The sequence below is a fragment of the Chinchilla lanigera genome, unplaced genomic scaffold (genome assembly GCF_000276665.1).
Source record: "Chinchilla lanigera isolate Chin_1 unplaced genomic scaffold, ChiLan1.0 scaffold00008, whole genome shotgun sequence".
Taxonomy (NCBI): domain Eukaryota; kingdom Metazoa; phylum Chordata; class Mammalia; order Rodentia; family Chinchillidae; genus Chinchilla; species Chinchilla lanigera.
In genome coordinates, this window is record NW_004955409.1 from 2,325,699 (window position 1) to 2,344,477 (window position 18,779).

The following is an 18,779-nucleotide window of genomic DNA, read 5'->3' on the forward strand; positions in this document are numbered from 1 at the left end:
AGGATGGCTGTGAACCTGACTGGAGTGTCCTTTTCTTTCCATACCAGATACGCTAGATGAATACTTTGAATATGACGCAGAGGAGTTCCTGGTTTCTCTGGCCTTGCTAATAACAGAAGGGCGGACCCCGGAATGTTCCGTGAAAGGTCGAACAGAGAGTTTCCACTGCCCACCAGCTCAGTCCCGTCACCCAGTCGCCACCCGCCATGAGTGCAGCGACAAGCTGGCCCAGGTGAGCCCCGGCCGTGCTTTCTAGCACCACTTCTCCTGCAGACTAGTTCACATTCTGGTGTAGCCTTCAGGAAATCACAGCTCCAGAGTCCACGTTAAGTAGGAAGTCGGCCCTGCCCTCCGTCTGCCTGGCTTTGCAGTTGTGATTTGAGTTTCCTAACTGTGGAGTCTCAGCCTTGGCGCTTCCACTTTGTGATGGCGTTGACTTCGTAAGTGGAGGTTCGGATTCTTTTCCTCACATTAATGAATTTCCCGCTTGCTCTTCTTTTTTTCTTTAATTGCAGTATACCGTTGTTATTAAAAAATAAAAAATACTGCTAAAAAATACTGCTAAAATATTTTGATAGATGAAATATAATTTGCTTTAAGAATTTTTCTTGCACTTATTAGTTTCTCAAATGTCCAAATTCTTAAACATCGTGTCAGTTTTGAGGATTTAATGAAAATTAGTATTCAATAATTTAATATTCAGATTTAAGAATTAATCTTCCCCATGAAGTGATAATGAAATGAAAAACTAGGCAAGATGGGGCCAACCCTGAGACCTGTCAGACATGGTATGGTGTGTGCCAGCTGTTTCTCCACAAGGTAAAGCAAAGATGCCTTCCTAAGAAAATGCACATCACGTACTCAGGCTGGGCCTGGTGGCATGGTCTGGAATCCCAGCACTCTGGGAGGCTAGGGCAGGAGGGTCACAAATTCGCAGCCTAAACAACGTAGTGACTTAGTGAGGCCCTGTCATTCATGCATATATGAAGACAAGAGTGATTTAAAAAAAAGTGAGTACCTACATGAATAATGCTCATCCTGTGCTCTAGAGCTGGCTACCATGAGTGCATTCTTTAATGAGAAAACCGCCGGGCATGGTGGCACATGCCTGTAATCCCAGCACTTGGGAGGCTGAGGCAGGAGGATCATTGCAAGTTCGAGACCAGCCTGGGCTACAAAGTGAGTTCAAGGCCAGCCTGCACTGCATAGTGAGACCCTGGCTCAAAAAAACGGAACAAAAAAAGAATTTTTTAAGCCAGGAGTTGTGCATCCTTGTAATCCTAGCACTTGAGAGGCTGAGGCGGCAGGATTATTGCAAGTTCGAGACCAGCCTGGGCTACAGAGTGAGCTCAAGGCCAGCCTGAACTACATATCGAGACCCTGTCTCAAAAAGACAAAAAATGAGAAACCCTAAATAGCCAAGGTGAGCAAACTCTACCTCAGATAACTCATCTATTCCAGTAACTGCCTTCCCGTGGGACTTTCAACCCTGAGCACGAAACCAGGTGAGTGATGGAGACATTTCCCCTGTGCTTGTTCTTCCCCAAGTGTCGCCAAGCCAGACGAACCAGGTCCGAGGTCACCGTGCTGTGGAGGAACAGCCTTCCGGTCGTGGTGGAGGTGGCGCTGCTCCCAGACTGCTGCTACAGCGACGACGGGCCCAGCACAGAGGGGGCCGACCTGGCCGACCCTGCCATGGAGACGGACGCCCTGCTGCTGGAGAGATGGGTCCTGGAGCCAGTGCCCCGACAGTAAGCTTCCCACCGCCCCCTGCACACCATCTAAGGGTGTGGTCTTCACGTCCCTGTGCCCGGGAGAGCACGCTGGGGCTGGGTGCTCAGCACTTCACATGTACTGGGGAGTGCGTCCCCGCGCTCTTGAAAGTAGGCACCCTGCTAATAGGTTTGTTTCATCCTGTCGCTTCCTGAAATTCACGATTGCGTGCTTCTGACTCTGGACCACACGTCGCTGCTTCCCTTAGGAATGGCGGTCGACTCGTTGAGGAGAAGACTCTCCTGCTGGCTGTCCGCTCGTTCGTGTTCTTTTCCCAGCTGAGCGCTTGGCTGAGTGTGTCTCACGGAGCTGTTCCGAGGAACATCCTGTACAGGTAGGTCTTGGGCCGAAGGGGCGGCCTGCACCCCCTTGCACCCTATGGGTCATCCCTTCGCGCCTGAATGGGAGTGGGTAACGTGACATTTTTCTTCTAACAAGTCGGAAAAGTTGAGACTGACTCTTAGGAGTTTTGCTGATTGGGTTAAATTCCTTACAAAATAATATCCAGAGCGCCTTTAAGCCTACTTTAGAGATGCAAGAATGGATTTAGTACTGCCGTTGTGAGGTGGAGACATTGTCCAAGCTTCCACCTTTCTGTCCTGGCAATACCCAGATCCGGCACCGTGACCCCGCCTGTGGGCCCGGCTGCCCAGCCCCAGCCCGAGGAGAGCGTCCGGCGGGCGCTGCAGGCCAGCCCGGGAGCAGAGCGAGAGCCCCTGCTTTAAGAGGGGTGCACCGCGCACACAGGCGGGCACGAGAGTTTCCCTTAATCACGTCGCGCACAGCTGAGCCCGTTTAGCCCATTTATTCATTGGTAAAGAGGAAGTCCTTTCTCCCTGTTTTGACAAACACTTTAAAATTCTAATACTGAGCTTTGTACCACTCTCTTGCAGTGGTTTTACCAGAATTGTATGCACGATAAAGTGGCTAAGAATGAGCTCCTACAGACAAAGACGAGCGCATGATTGTTCACGTTGTAGAAACAGTGTGCAGTGGTGAAGGTGTGCTCGAGTAGCCCGCTGACTCTGTACTTCTCTGTTGGACTCTAGGATCAGTGCCGCTGACGCAGACCTGCAGTGGCGTTTCCCCCAGACTCCAGTTGAACACGTGTTTCCTGTCCCCAACGTTTCTCACAATGTGGCCTTGAAAGTCAGCGTCCAGTCCCTACCCCGACAGTCTAACTACCCGGTCCTGAGCTGTAGTATTCACACTAACCTTGGCCTTTATGAGGAGAGAATTCAAGAGCATGAGCATAAAGGCCGGCAGCCTCGCACTTCTGAAGCAGAGCAGTGTGGTCCGAACAGCTCTCAGCGTCCATGTGGCAGGCAGACGTGGACTGTGGCACCGGAGAGTGTGCCGCACGGAAGGGACGGCCCAGCTCTGGAGCACACCGCAGCCACCAGGCAGGGCGGGCCACACCCGGCTGCGGGCAGGAAGTCCCTGTATGGGACGTCTCGGGCCAGTCTTCTGGGCTTGAGTGGCCTAGGAGACATGAAGCCACATGAAACGTCGGTGAGAACTTGGAAATCACTTCCAGTGGTGGATTCCAGCATCTGCAGCCACCAGAGCTCCTGGCAGCCAGCTGGCAAGACGAACCCTTTGATAGATTCCTTAATTCAGGACCGACAGGAAGTCATTGCGAGAATCGCTCAGCACCTGATTCATTGTGACTCCAGCACCTCCCATGTTTCTGCACCCCCATTCCCCACTCAGGAGTCCAATCCCCTGCATCCCAAACTCTGCCAGGCATCCCGAGAGAGGGATGGTGTGAGAAAAGGTAAAGACACTTTCTCCATGTCTTTTGGGGGTCCAGAGTTCCCCTCCACGGAGGATGTCGGTGAGGGGAACATTCGAGGGAAACCAGATCCTTGGAAAAGTGAGACGCGCATCTCCGGTGCTCTGTCCCCTCGCCAGGGCACTGGAGAGGCGAGCCCTCTGATAGGCTCCCTGCTGCAGGAGCGGCAGGACGTGATCGCCAGGATCGCCCACCACCTGGAACACATTGACCCCACAGCATCCCGGGCTCCCCGGCCGGCCTCCCACCTGCGCGACCCCAGCAGCCTTCCCTCCAAAGTGTTCCGCAGCTCCTGTGAGGACAGGCACCTGTGGAAGGGGAACAAGGACGATACCTCTGCTTCCCTTCCTCCTTCCAAGCTGCCCTTGCTGGGAGAAGGTGCCAACAGGAAAAGCTTACTACCTGATAAGTTCTGTGGTTCTTTTAAATGCAGCAGTAGAGAAAAGCCCTCTGTGAAACCCCAAGTACAGACGCAGTGCCCACTCAGTCCTCCCGAGAGCATCCAGAGCGCGTGGCCAGAGGCCGGGGACAAAGCTGCTGCTCTGCTGACCGCCTCGAACGCGTCCCGGTGCAACGACAGCGACTTGGGTTTGGTTAGCAGACTGGAAAATACACTTGCGGAGCCACAGCTTAAGGAGCAAGAAGGCAGCACTGGAACTGACCCCCAGTATTCGGATCGCAGCAGTATTGACAAAAGGGTCTGCAGGAATAAGTGTAAAGGACAGATAATAAACATTGACAGCTGTAACCCAGAATCTTCTGACAGTCTCCAGTTGGACAACTCAGAAACAGTCGACTCAGATAGGAAAGTTACTGTGTTGGAAATGTCTGACTGTTTGAACAAGTATGAAAATAATTGCTCAAATAAGGACTCAGCAAAGTCCAAGACATACGATGGAAATACTCAGCTTAATAGCATAGAAAATTATCTCAGTAAAAACAATGAAGGTTTCAAATGCAAAAAATCAGACCAGTTAAAAAATGAAGAGGATAAGAAAGATTCAGTGGCTGAAAAAACTCAAAACTGTTCTCAAAGGAAGAGTATAAAAGGATGTTTGTCTACTTGTGAACAACTGAAAAATACAAAGATACTGGTAGGTAACATCTAACATTTCAAATCCGAGTCTTAGCTGTGTATTAAGCTTGAGTTTTGTTCACAGGAGATGCAGCTGTAATGGCCGTGGTGCCCATCCCCCATGGAAGCCACGGTCTGCCACCCTAGCCCCGCTGAGCAATTAACACCCTGGCCAGTAGACCATCCTCTTACAACAGATGCTAGATAAACAGAGCAAGTGAAGGTCTTCTGGGAGTGACCAGCTGGGCGTGGTAGCCTTTGCCCCTGATCCCAGCACCTCCAAGGCTGAGGCAGGAGGATCCTGTTTGAACCCAGCCTGGACAGCTTAACAACTTACTGAGACCCTGTCCCAAAATAATAGATAAGAAAAGGGCTCAGAGTATAGCTCAGTATAGCTCAGTGCGAAGGTCCTGAGTTCAGTCCCAATACCACAATCAATCAAGAAATGAGTGGTGGCTTTTTTTTTTAACAACAGCTATTGCTGGATATGGTGGTGCACACCTGTAATCCCAGCACTCACTGAGGACTCTGGAGAATGAATGAATGCTATTTAATATAGATAAAGCTACTTTGAGGCAGTGTAGTCTTGGTAGCTTGCCTTCCGTGACATCACATGATTAGAGAACACTTGATTTTTTCTGGTGTTTCACAGGGACAGATAAGAGACAGCCCCAGAGTGACTGGCGTGCCAGGAACAGTCTGTGCAGGTCTTCAAGGCCATCGGCCCACACACACCCCGTTGGTCTCACCCGGAGCCCCAGGTTCTCCTTGTGCCTGCAGAGGGGACGGGCGCGCACCGTGCAGTGCTGCGGCCCTCTCCCTTCCGCGGCCCTCTGCATTCCTTGCCTTACTTAGGAGTGGTTGATGGGGAGTAAGCAGGACTCAGGGAAGTTCCCCTCAGCTCCCTGTGGCTTTGTGAGCACTCTGGCTGCCAGCTGTGCGTGCCCTTGCTCATGCATGGTGCCCCCAGGGCATGCAGTGGCTCATGTCACCGCTGATACCGCTGTCTCAGCGGACAGTACGAATGTTCGATTCTCCTTTGCCTGCCTCAGGGTTGTGATGATGATCCAGTAATTTATTTTGTAAACCTTTAGCATACTATCTGAATTAAGAGATTCCCTAAAATGGTGGTTACCACAGCAACCTACCCTAGCTTTAAGAAAAGTACTTTTTTTGCTAGGTGCAATGGCATAGGCCTGCAATCCCAGCTAGTTGGGAGGCTGAGGCAGGAGGATTTAGAGTTCAAGGCCAGCCTGGACAACATGGTAAGATCCCCATCTCAGGAAGAAAGACAAAAAGGAAGGCAAGAAAGACAGCAGGAAGAGAGAGAACACTGGTATTTTTATAATCCTTGCTGGTAATTGGCAGGGAGGCTTAATCTGACCATGGTGTTTTCAAGCCACTGTGATTACTAGATTTCCATGGGCGTGTTTCAAGCTCAGTGCAGAGCGCTTGCTGTGTGTTTGTGTGTGCATTCCACACGTCACTCCTTGGCCCTCACCTGCCCTGTGTGGGTGGCCGTCTTTCCTGACTCAGATCAGTAGCAAAGGACCACGGGCCAGAGTGGGCAGCTGACTTGTCCACTGCCACGGCGCTGGTCCAAGGGAAAGCTGAACTCCAAGTTAGTGTTTTCTGATTTTTATTTTTTATTCATGTGTTTTATGCATTTCTGGTTTTTTGACATTTGCCCAATTTTTAAGAATCACCCTCCCTCCCTTCTTTATTTTGGTTTTTTTCTCCTCCCTCTGTTCCCTTTTTTTTTTCCTTAATTATTTTTTAGACAAGGTCTTTTTTTTTTTTTTGGTCTTTTTGAGGCAGGGTCTTGCCCTCCAGTTCAGGCTGGCCTGGCCTCACTGTGTAGCCCAGACTGGCCTCAAACTCACGGTGACCCTCCTGCCTCAGCCTGCCCAGTGCTGCGATTGCAGGTGTGCACCACCACACCTGGCCTAGACAAGGTTTCTATGTTGCCCAGGCTGGCTTCGAACTCCTAGGCTTAAGTGATACTCCTGCCTCAGCTTCCAAAGAGCTAAGATTACAAGTACATGCCACCATGTCCGCCTTGCCTGTTTCTTAAATCACATCAAAAGCCTGGTACTTTTGACTGTATTATATATCTTTCAAAATTAGTAGTATTTCTGATGTTTCCATATCATGCAACAGCAAATTAAATCCTATGAAAATGGCTATTGATGTTGACATAGTTTTATATTTTAAAATGTCGTGATTTTTTTCTTCCAAAGTAGTTGTTTTTCACGAATTAAATACTAGTCTGTTCGATGCTAGATTCTGAGTAAATGTGTTGATAAAGCAGCTCTCTGGGCACACTTAGAACATTTCTTCAGCATATTACAAAGAAAGAAAAACACAGGTATTGTTTCCCACGTGACTGTAGGCAGAGAGTAGAGATGTTATGTGCTCAGGACCAAGGACGTGACGCTTGAGAGTATGTCAGAATCTGAAAGCCACACAGGGTCTGTAAATGGCATGTAAGTTGTCTTTAAATGTCACCATTGAAAAGCCATTCTTTCCCTCACAGAGGACTGCACTGAAATGCTCGAGTGTCTGGCGAAAGCCTAACTTTCATTCCTTGGATGGGACTTCGACCCGAGCCTTTCACCCCCGAACTGGATTGCCTCTTCTTTCAAGTCCTGTAAATGGTTTTTCTCTTATTTCATGCTGAATACCTGCAAACATCTGAAATGTTTGCAAGTCACTTGATTGGAATTCTAATTAAAGAATATTTAAGCGGTGTTAAATTCGATCCTGTGGAACCCATTGTGGCTGGCACAGGAAGCGGGCAGCCCCTATCCACAGCCCAGGCTGCCTCAGATTTAGTTTCTTAAAAGTCGGTCACCTTTTCTTAAAGATGATCTCACAGCACCAGTACAGAGTCGGCAGGAAGAAGAAAGGTGAGCTTCAGTACTGAGCCCTGGTAGAGAGCCCGCAGGGAGCCACAAGTGCGTCTTCCTGCACGAGCGCTGAAAGAAGGCGGGGCCCGGAGGCTAAGATGGGGCAGCCTGTGGGTTGGGAAAAGCAGTAGCACCTCTAGATACGAAGAATGCAGTATGTGAAGTGTGCACGCACGCGGACACTCACGCTCCGAGGGTTTGGTAGTAGTGGCCTAGAACCGGCGGAGTAGGAACTGAGTGAGGAAGCAACAGACATCTAGAAAGCACCTAAGATGTGGTACACGATGAAGAACAGGTGAGATCGGAAAGAGCCGTGGAGGACAGAATGATAACTTTAGACATTCCAAAAGAACTAGATGGAATAAGGAACATTCTGTGTTCGAAGAAATTAGGGAACCGTCCAGGCTTCAAGGCTTTGGAGTATAAGTTGAACATTGCACAACTAAGTTCTGACCACGATACGTAAGCATGGTGAGCTTAGGCGACTCTCAAAACTGTGATGTTTAGGTTTTCCGCTATCATCTGTGAGTCAGATATTTTATCCATGCTTAATATTCTAAAAACAGATCTTCCTAACTGTCATATTGAACACGATTTTCTCTTTAATTTATGTTTGGCTCTTTCGAGTCAGGGTATTTGGAGGGAGACAGTAGTCGTCCTGAGTGTGACGCGCTTGGCACTGGTGTCCAGGAGACCCGGGTGCTGTCCTCTGCCACCTTCGGCTGCCTGGCCCGAGCTGGCGGGCGGGAGGCAGGGGGCCTGGCCTCCTTGCGCTGGCCCTCGTCTCCCTTCTGCTCTAAAGCTGTCTCCATTCCAGCCTCCCCCACATAGAAGTCTGTACAATTTTAAAAAGTAGCAATTCCACATGAAATTTGGTTTTAGGAAAAAAATGGTTCCAGTCCTTAAACACTTGAAACCTAAAATGCCTTTATGAATGATCTTTTTCCATACAAGCTAATAAAATGAGAATGTCAGGGAAATTATGTAATAAACAACATTATTGGAAGTAAGCTGTTAGGAGAAGTTGTATTAAAGATATGCTTAACTTTTGTTAGAAAAGTATTTTATCAATTCAAGAAAAAACTACAGTCTTTTTTTAATATCATAAATGGTTATTTTGACCTTAGGTTCCTCAAAGAAAAACACAATCAGGTTGCTTTGATCTGGATGCTTCATTACTACATCTGAAAAGCTTATCATCTAGAAGGTATTTATCTTAAAATTCATTTGTGAATATGAAACAATTTCACAAAATTTTAGTCTTTCATAGTAAGTGATGTCAACTGTAAAGAGAAAAAAACAAGTATCTGGGGATTTAGCTCAGCAGCACAGTGCCTGCCTGGCAAGCACAAGATCGTGAGTTCGATTCCCAGTACCAGAAAAAAAAAAAAACATGGGAGAAAAAAATAGCAGAACCCTTATTTTCAGTAAGAGAGGGTGCACTCGGAGTTACTAAGGGTAAAGGAGGGGTGAGGTGGTCACAGCTGAATGTTACCCTAATACTTAAATACATTTATATATTTTTGGTCATTAAACTTTTGTTTTTTGAGACAAGGTCTCGCTGTGTAGTGCAGGCTGGCCTTGAACTTACTTACATAGCCCAGGTTGACCTCGAACTCAAGGTGATCCTCCTGCCTCAGCCTCCTGAGTGCTGGGATTATAAGCATGCACCACCATGCCCAGCTTTTGGTCATTAATCTTACCTTTTATTCCTTTGCAAAAAAAAAAAGCATTGGCAGTTTTTTCCATGTTGGCAATTTTTTTTTATGTGTGTGTTTTGGTGCCGGGGAACAACTCCATGGCTTCGCATGTGCTGTGCAAGTGCTCTACCCCTGAGCTGCATCCTCAGCCCTCAGATTATATCCTGTAGTTATACTTCACCTTTGTGTTCACATCTGTACCTTGAGAATGAAGATCAGCATGAGTGCACTGTCATATTTCCAGTAACTGCCACTGTGTGACAGGTAGATAGGCAGGTAGACCGGGATAGGTAAATGTAAATTTTAAAGTAGAAGTTTTGTATTTTAAAGTTTGATAATAATTTTTTTTATGTCAGTTAAAGTAAAATTGTTCAGGTTCTCCTAAATTAATTTTATACAAATATAAACAAGAAAGTATTGTGATTAATGTCTTTTTGCTTATTTTAACAGCCCTCGACCGTGTTTAAACATTGAAGATGATCCAGATATTCATGAAAAACCTTTTTTGAGTTGTAGTGCTCCACCCATAACAAGCCTTAGTCTCCTCGGAAATTTTGAGGTAATGTGATTTAAAGCTGTTTTAAGAGTTGAAGTTTCTTAACTAAGTTAAGGGTATCACTTATGTCTTTTTAAAAGTTTCCTGGTTAAAAGGAAATAAATCAAGGGTCTTTTTCCAAAGCCTTGAATTTTCTTTTTTATTTTGTTGTATTTTCATGAGAAGGGAAGTTGGAAAAGTGGCCCCGTGCTGTCTTAGCACTGGGGAGCTGGCAGCGGCCCTGGTGGCTCAGGGTTAGCCGGAGGAGAGGCGTGGCCGCAGCTGCTTAGCGGGCGCAGCTCCGCTGCTGACTGGGCACAGCGGCGACTCCTGTGGTCCCGGCTACCCGGCCAGCTGAGAGAGGAGATCATTTGACCGGAAGTGCAACACCAGCCCGGGGGACAGAGCAAGGGCTCGTCTCAAAAACACGAAGCAAGGACAGTGGGCCCCAGACCCAGGAAAATCGTTGGTGGGCTGGTAGTAGCCGCTTGGTGGTCCAGGAGATCGATTCACAAGGTCAGGTGCTTCTCTGTACTCTGTAACTTCTCCAAATTCTGCACCTATGCTAAGATTTTTTACTTTTTTATTTTTTAGAAATCAAATGCTTAAAGATCTCTGATACATATACTTGGCAGGGGAGGAAGGTGCTGAGTATTGAACACAGGCCCTTTGCACTGAGCTGCATCCCCAGACCTGTTTTGGTTTTTATTTTGCGACAGAGCCTCACTAAGTAACCGTGTTGCCCAGGCTGGCCTTCCAGCCTGCGGCCTTCCTGCCTCGGGGTGCTAGGTGGCGGGAGCCCCGTGCCTCTTACGTGGGTCCTGCCACTTGTCATAAGATGTATCCTGAGCTCGCTGTCTTCAATTAGAAGTCAACCTCAAACCCAGAACCAAAAGTGACATTTTCATTGGTGTGTTTTTAGGGAAATAATTTAAATTTTTAATTTTAATTGAAGTAAACACTTTTACCAGAGTTGCCAGTGTTCTTTTTTTTTTTTGGTACTGGGAATTGAACTCAGGACCTTGTGCTTGCCAGGCAGGCACTTGTGCCGCTGAGCTACATCTCTGGTCCCAACATTCTTTATAACTATTTTAATTTTTAAGCTGTCTTTCACAGTTTTAATGGAAATAAAAAGAGAACAAACTTCTGTTACGTTGATTTTTTGATGCATCGCATTCCAGGTTCAGTTTAGAGGTGCTGATCTCTCCATTCCTCTTTGTCTTAGAATTAAAATGGCAAGCTATGACCCAGTGGCACACCCTATAGTCCCAGCTATAGGGTGGCTGAGGCAGAAGGATCCAGAGTTCAAGGCCAGGCGAGGTGACCTAAGGCCCTGTCTCAAAAATAAGTGAAATAAGAGAAGATGAAATGAAAAGAGCCAGGGATGTAGCTTGGCAGTAGCATGCTCACAGCATGTATGAGGTTCTGGGTCCAGTGCCCAGCACTGGAAAAAATCACAGAGACCGTACTGAGAGTTGGGCGCTCTGCAGCCTTTCACCACAGTGAACCTGGTGCTGCGGGCACCCTGGCAGACACACAAGGCACGAGAGGAGAGGAGGGAAGATGCTCGCGAGACCTTCCTAGTACTGTGCTTCGAGAGTCTCGTCATGTAGTGTGCGTGCATTTCCCGAGTGCCCTAGGGAAAACGTACAGAGGAGTTCTGCGGCTGTCCACCGCACAACCTCTCTTCCTAATGAAGTGAATGCTTTCTTCAGTGAATGACAGATCTTTCTTCGTGAGTTTAGTGACCTCGGCAATGAGAAGGGTGTGGTGGCTTGGGAAACTGGAATTTTAAACTCACACTGATGGTGTTTTGCGGCAGGACCAAGTCTCACCACGGTAGTGTGCAGAGAGGAATTGGCTGTTTTGCCGCAGTCTCTGGCTGTGGGGGTCTGTAACACACTGACCGGAGAAGACCCCAACGCAGGCCTCTGAGCCCTCTCTGGAGAGAGTTACCCTTTCCATTGCCAGACCTCGCTCTGCGTCCTCTGCTCACCTGTCCTGTGGCTGTCTCCTTCCAGCAGTGCAGTCCAGCCTGACACCAGCAGCCGCTGGATTTGGGTTGCTTTTCCCATACGAGGGAGTTGAGTCTGCATAAGTTGCACAGGCTGACTTTAAGCTTGTGATCTTCCTGCCTCAGCCTCCTGCATAGCTGCAGTTACTGGCACGCACCACCACTCCCAGCTTAGAGCATATTTTTTACTTAGACATATAAAAATAACATGAACTGATTAGGTAAAGAAGTGGTGAGGTTCCGGGGGAGCTCTGTGTTGGTTGGAATGGCGAGGGGAGGACAGGCTCACGGCCCAGTGGCACCTGGGGGAGGCGGATTGTCAGAGGGGGCATGTGGTAAGGCGCGCCGGCCCAGCACGGCAAAGCATCGTAACGCCTTCTGTTAGGTAGAAAGAGAGTCCTTCTCACTTTCCGCGGGTTGCTCTGTCTTGCAGGAGTCTGTTCTGAACTACCGCTTAGACCCCCTCGGGGTGGTCGGTGGATTCACCGCCGAGGTGGGGGCCAGCGGCGTGTTCTGCCCCGCGCACTTGACCCTCCCCGTGGAGGTGTCATTCTACAGTGTCTCAGAGGACAACGCTCCCTCTCCTTATATGGCAAGTACTTTCTAAATTCTTTGCTAGAATCAGAGAGTTCAGTGACAGGCGGCTTTAATGCATGCTGCAGAGCCTGAGAGGGGAAGAGGCTGAGTGCGGTGAGGGTGGCCGCGAGCTCCGAAGGCAGGCGCCCTCTGTCAGGGAAGGTGCTGTGAGCACGGGGCTTCCACCTGGCCTCCCGCGTGCTGAGTTCACACAGAACGCGCCCCAGTTCCCAGCGGCGTCCGGTCAGGGAAGGCCTGCCTCCCGCCCAGCCCCTGCTGGCTGGTCCCCGCTCTCCCCGGCTCCTCCTGCCTGCTGCTTCTGCCCCAGTGCAGCGGGGAGGGCAAGGGCATGAGGGTGCAGTCGCGGGACTCCCATCCCGTGTCTGTCCGTTTCCGCTGCTCATCCCAGTGGGTCCCCCGTGGTGTAAGCCTTCAGCTGCAGAAGCTGCAGCGAGTCCCGGGGCGCACAGCCGCCCTTCCCAAAGTGCGTGGCTCTGCATTTATGGATAAGTCTTTGAAGACATATAAACCCCTACAGGCGTGGAACTTCCCAGCCCTCCTTTCCAGCCTGGGTTTCCTACCCACTGCCTGCGCCAGCCGCTCCCTGTCCCTACCTTCAAGGTTCCCCAGAACATCAGTGACAGTGCCTTTCTTACTAGGAAGAGCTGTGAAGAGGGACTTCCGCATAACAGGAAGTTTGCTTCCCCCGGTAGTACTGCACTCATGGGCCGTGTCAAAGGCGGAGGCACCTCCCCAAGCTTGCCCTGTTGCCACACGTGCTGCAGAGCTGTGTCCGCTGCCACAGATGGCGGGGTGGCAAGTGCCATCGAGGCGAGTTCCGTGCCAGCGTGCGTGCCAGTCCTCCCGGAAGGCTTCTAGGGCAGGACAGACCCTGACGCCGGGCTGCCCCCAGGCGAGCTGCTGGCCTGCAGTGAGAGGAAGGGGGCGGTCAGGCCGCAGTGCAGAGTCCACACGGACCAGGAGGCTGGCTCAGAAAGAAGATAAGAGGGTGATGAGGCTGGAACTCAGCTCAAATACATACTTCTGAGTGAAATTCAAGAGCAAAAGAAAATCCGAAACTTTATTTTAAAAATAGCCTTAATCTTTGACTTTGTTTGATACCTTAAAAAAATGAAAGGTTAGGAGATAGAATGATGCTATCATGGTGTCCCCAGAAAGCAAGGAAGCACACGCCTGGGGTCTCAGGTTCTGCGTACTGAGCAGAAAGACTGTTCCTCGGGTTACTGCGCTAACTAACCCTGTGAGAAGCCCTGGCTTCCTTTCCATTTTACTGACGAGGATGGGCTCCTTTTGCAAGCAGCTGAGCCCATACTTTAGATCAAGAACGGTTCCTACTGTCCATTAATAAAAGTAGTTTTTTCTTCAAGGAACATTACCTCCATCTTGGTAGTTTAGTTTGCTTTCAAAGAGTTGAGGACTGCACACAGCACAGACCGCAGGGCCCTGTGCGTCACTCTGGGAACCCGTGCGGGAAGGGCCGTCCGTGGCTAGAGGTGGCGGCGTCCTCTCATCGAGTGACCCTTGCGGGAGGATTCAGAGCACTCCAGAGCGCTTCCAGCTGGGAGCCGGCGGTGGGCCTCTGCACGTGCTGTCTGGCCGCGCCAGCTGTGCGGCAGCTGCGCAGGGAGAGCCGGCAGAGGTCCTGTCCCTGAGGCCGGGCTGGGGCAGGGGCGGGCGCACATCGCGGTCGTGTCCACGGGCCCAGGCCGCTGTGTCACCCGGGTCCAGGCGTTCTTTTAGCTTCCCACTCACTCTTGTCTCCTGTAGTCCCTGGTCATTGAGCAGTTTTTGTGTAAGACTTTGACCAAATTTAGTTAAACTTCACTATTCTGTCTTAAAATCCCAGAAAGAAATAGGTTTCTGTTTTTATATTAAATACAGTAATTTTGTCTAGGAATGAATAATAAGCTGACCAACTAAAATGATGAAATTATTAAAATAAAAATTAATGAATTTAATAATATTAATAAAATCTCCAATAATTTCCCAGTAACTTTCTAAAATTTCTAATTTGCCAGTGCTACTCCTGGTCTTACATTATTGGAAATTGTTGTTTTACAGTGCTGCCCTAAACTTGTGTCTTTTTAAGAAAAGTCACAGACATTTATGGGCTGCTTGCTCACTGCTGCGGTGTTGTGAAGCCGGCAGGCTGGCACGTGCAGAGAGGGAGGGGGGCGGCGGGGGCGGTTAGCCTGCTGGTTCCCAGATGGATTTGTGCGAGGGGGCCGGCTCCCCGCAGTGATGAGGCCCTAGCACCGCTCCTCCCGGTGCGGGTGCGAGTGTTTCACTCTCTAGAGCGAGGAAAGGAGGGCGCGTGGCGTCGAGCACAGTAGGTCCCCACAGCGCTCCTCACACAGTGCCACAGGCGTCCTCGCTCGCCGCGTGGAACGCACGTGAGGGAAGAGCATTGAGAGCTCTGGCTTCTTGGCACACTCACCAGCCCGTGCACAACCGTGTGCAGTTGGATTTGGAGAGCTGCCTGTGTCTTTTCAACGCCCAGTCCCCGAAAGCGTCCCAGGGCCCATGCGTTAGCCTCACGGTCGAACCTGGAGGCGAGGACCCGGGCTCGGAGCCTTGGCCCACCTCGCCGTGTGCCCCTCCTTCTGCCTCCCAGCCCTGGCTACCTTCACACCCGAGAGAGGGCGCTGGCCGGACAGCCCCGCCGCTCGGTCACTCCGACAGAAGGCTGGCGTGTTTGGGCCTGTGCTCCTTCCACCTGAGCGCCAGGGACAGTGCCACCCAGCTCACACGAGCAGAGGGGCACCGTTCGTTAGGGTTGGTGCAGAGTGAATGATCTCAGTGCCCGCCTCTAGTGAGAAGTTTCACACACTCATTTTAATGTATCTTCTTTAAACTTACACTCTCTGGGCACTGTTCGGAGTTCTCAGAGAAACAGCTCCGCTTACTGCGGCTGTGCTCGAGTGGGGACGCCCACGCAGTCTGTCACAGGGAGCCTCGCTGGCCTGCAGGCCTGGCTGCCCTACTCCGCTCCGGGGAGGGAGGGACGGCGTGCACCCCAGGCTGCTGCTGTTTGGGTCCAGGCCCCTGAGGACTCCGGCGCACCCCTGTGAGAGTCCTCTCACGAAATGACCCAAGCTTAGCCTCAGCCTGGACTCACACATTTTTAGGTTGTTGGCCTTTAATCCATGGTGTTCTGATCTAAAATCAGTTCGGCTTCTTAGATCTCTTAGTAAGTAAATGGCTGAACAGCAGTAGTTTACGAAGGCCCTGATTGACATAACATGGCATAAGGTTATTTTTGAAGACACAGTTAATCCTTGGAAAATGGGTTTCTGTAGCTTTTATGTAGAACAAATGAGCTTGAAAGTTGCTGATTAAACCTTTTTTTCCCTATTTTTTTGTCTTGAGCGCTTCTTGTATAAATTATCAGGCAGGAACTACAAACTCCTGAACGTCCTCTTTCCTTCTCTCTGTCTCCCTCCTCCTTCTTCCCTTTCTCCCTTCCTCCTTTCCTTCTTTCTTTCCTTTCTTTTCTCTCTTTTTTGTTCATTTCTATCTCTCTCTTCTTTTGTAATCAGAATTCAGAGGTTACTTAATCCTTGACTGAAGAATTACTTCATGTTTGGCCAAGACTTACCCTCCAACTCTCTTACTGTTTGCATGCCCAGAGAGAAACAGTTCTGTTTCTTCATTCCCTCTCTCCCCTAAGATACGGGGGAATGGTCCTGCAACTTTGCCTTGTTCCCATTTGGCTGGGAGACTTGCCTTTATGTCTTGCGTGGCAGTGGAGCTTTCCGGTAGTGTGGCTGCTGGCGTTACACGTAACTTACGCAGCGTCTCCGGGAAGAACAATAACTTGTCTCTTCAGGGTGGGAGCCTTGCTATTCCATGGTCATAGAATGTATTTCCGTTAATTCAATGTGAATGACTTCCGTAGAAGTAGAATCCGCAATGTTAGTAATGACATGACGTGTTGTTTTAGTCTGTGTCTGTGCCTCAGTGTGTACTCAATTTGTCTTCTTTTATTTCAAGGGTGTGATTACTTTAGAGTCCCTTGGTAAAAGGGGTTACCGCGTACCTCCTTCAGGAACAATACAAGTGGTATGTGTTTTCTAGCCTACAATTGCAATAATCATTCTCTCACACACATTAGAACTTAGTCCTTTCTCCTGCTCCTGCTGCGCGGCGACTCTGGTAAGTAACCGTGGGGCTGCAGCGTGGTTTGGAGTCTCCCTGCTCTGCCCAGGATGGCCCTTGGGGGACCCCATAAGGCAAAGCTTTACTAGATTAGTCAAGGTGAACGCTTTAGAAACGTAGTCTGTGACCATGTGCACAACCTAAAGGAAGCTATTTTCAGTGTAATTAGAACCTGCCATTCTCGGTGCCTTCTGTTTACTGTGAGAAGCCATATCGAGATGGATCTGTTTAAAAGGAGACCCCAAATACTCGTGCTGCTTTGGCAGGAAGACTCGTGGAGCACAGCGCGATGGTGTGCCTGGCGCAGTGATTTGACGTGGCAGGATGAGGACACTAAGCGGAAACGTGCGTCTGACCAGTGTCAGGCACAGGCGGCCTCTGCCCTTTAGTCCGGAGCTGCCCTTCTGCCCAGGGCAGCTCTTCTTCACCTGGTCAGCATCTGACCCCGAGTGATGGCGCTGCCCTCCAGGTCTGCTCGGGTCTCCTGCGGAGCTGGGAGACTGCAAAGTCGCCCACAGCCCGGGCACGCGTTGTGTCACCCTGGGCCTCTCACTGTTGCCAGCACTGCAGGGAGGCCACGCGTGTGTGCTTGACACTGCACAGGAGTGAGACGCAGGCCATGCGGAGCCTGTCTGCTGAGCAGGCGGCGCTGCAGAGGAAAGTGTGACTTGGGTCCCATGGATCCCCTGAGCTACAGCAGTGGCGGCCTTTGTCCCCGCTGGGTCCCCGCCAGCCAGCTGGCGGCTGTCCTAACAGTGACACGCTGACCCGACGCGGCGCCTGACCTCTCACTCTGCAGAACACCGGCCAAGAGGTTCCTTCTGACTGTGAAACTTAGTTTCACTCCTTTGTGATTTAATTCTGTGTCACCATTGTTTGAACTGCTGCTTGCTAATTGTGGGTGTGAAATGTGTTGGCCGTAATCTTAGGACTTAGATTGTGAGAGTGGATCATAATGTTGATACATTTTCATTTTGATTCAGCGAGTGGTGTCCAGTGCCATGGAGGAGCTTCTGAAAGCACGAGCACCAACTTACCCCTGAGGTGCTGGTGACTTGGTCAGTTAGGTCAGCAGCTCCGGGCTTACTTTAAAATCAGCACTTCTGAAAGTTTTCCTTCCAGTGGTTCATAGCCAAGAACCCACTGAACTCAACTCAGTCTTCACTAAGGATACACATTTTGGTCTATAATCATACTGATTTTTTTTTAATTCAATGTTGCTACAGATTTTGAAATGACTTCAAGTGTGAGAACGTGAAATGTTATTAGCCTACTTTGGAGCTAATAATGATGAGATATATCTTATAAACCTGAAAAGAATTTCCAGTAGAAACGTTTCTCTGAGCACTTTTAATTTTACCACTGTATGTACATAAAGCACCAAAAATTCTAGTTTTACCAAACTTGTATTTATTTTAAAAATTCTATTTACTCACCATTAAAATGTGAGAAAATTTAATATTCTGCTTTGAGAATTTTTCATTTGATAGTCATCAAATGAAACTAAGCTAATTTCAAACTAAAGCTAAAGTTTGAAATTACAGAGCTAGAATAGTTTAACCCTATGAGGGTGTATTTTGCTGGAGATAGTAGACCTATTTCTGAAACTCTAAACAGGGAAAAAAGTTGCAGATTGTTTTTTATTAATAAGAAATTTATAACTAAGATTTTGATTTGTTACAGGACTTTATAATACTGTGAAATAAAAGGTCAGACCTTTGCAGCAGTATTGAGTGTTAACTTTAGTCCCTGCCCCGGTGGCAGGGGTGGGACAGTCTCTGTTAAAAGCCTGTGCGGTTGTGGCTCCGCCGCCTGACGCGCGCTGCACGGCACTGCCCCTGAAGACTAGTTTCTCTGTTGTCTCTTCAGACCTTATTCAACCCCAATAAGACTGTGGTGAAGATGTTCGTGGTGATGTACGACCTGCGCGACATGCCGGCCAACCACCAGACCTTCCTGCGCCAGAGGATCTTCTCGGTGCCTGCGAAGCCGGAGGCCCGCGGGGGCGCGGGCAAGGGGCGCGGCCCGCCCGCGGAAGAGCGCCTGCTCCGCTACCTCATCCACCTGAGGTGAGTCGGGCGGGGCGCGCCGCTGGAGGCCCGTGGCGAGTTCCTGTTAAGAGGCCCGGCGGGGCTGGGGATTTAGCTCAGCGGCAAAAGCGCCTGCCTGGCAAGCGCAAGGTCGTGAGTTCGGTTCCTGGTACCGGAGAAAAACCAAAAAAAA

At 49.6% G+C, this 18,779-nt stretch overlaps 1 protein-coding gene across 2 annotated transcripts in view; it reads left to right on the forward strand.

The window, feature by feature from the left end:
- Fam214a (family with sequence similarity 214, member A) overlaps positions 1 to 18,779 on the forward strand; it is a gene marked incomplete in the record, with an annotated part of 84,321 nt that overhangs the window by 64,530 nt on the left and 1,012 nt on the right. For both annotated transcript variants that reach the window (XM_013510275.1, XM_013510277.1), the window contains 10 exon segments: positions 48 to 232; positions 1,549 to 1,751; positions 1,982 to 2,107; positions 2,823 to 4,662; positions 7,180 to 7,293; positions 8,680 to 8,759; positions 9,703 to 9,811; positions 12,235 to 12,393; positions 16,392 to 16,460; positions 18,426 to 18,625. In XM_013510275.1, coding sequence (XP_013365729.1) covers positions 48 to 232; positions 1,549 to 1,751; positions 1,982 to 2,107; positions 2,823 to 4,662; positions 7,180 to 7,293; positions 8,680 to 8,759; positions 9,703 to 9,811; positions 12,235 to 12,393; positions 16,392 to 16,460; positions 18,426 to 18,625 — 3,085 coding nt within the window.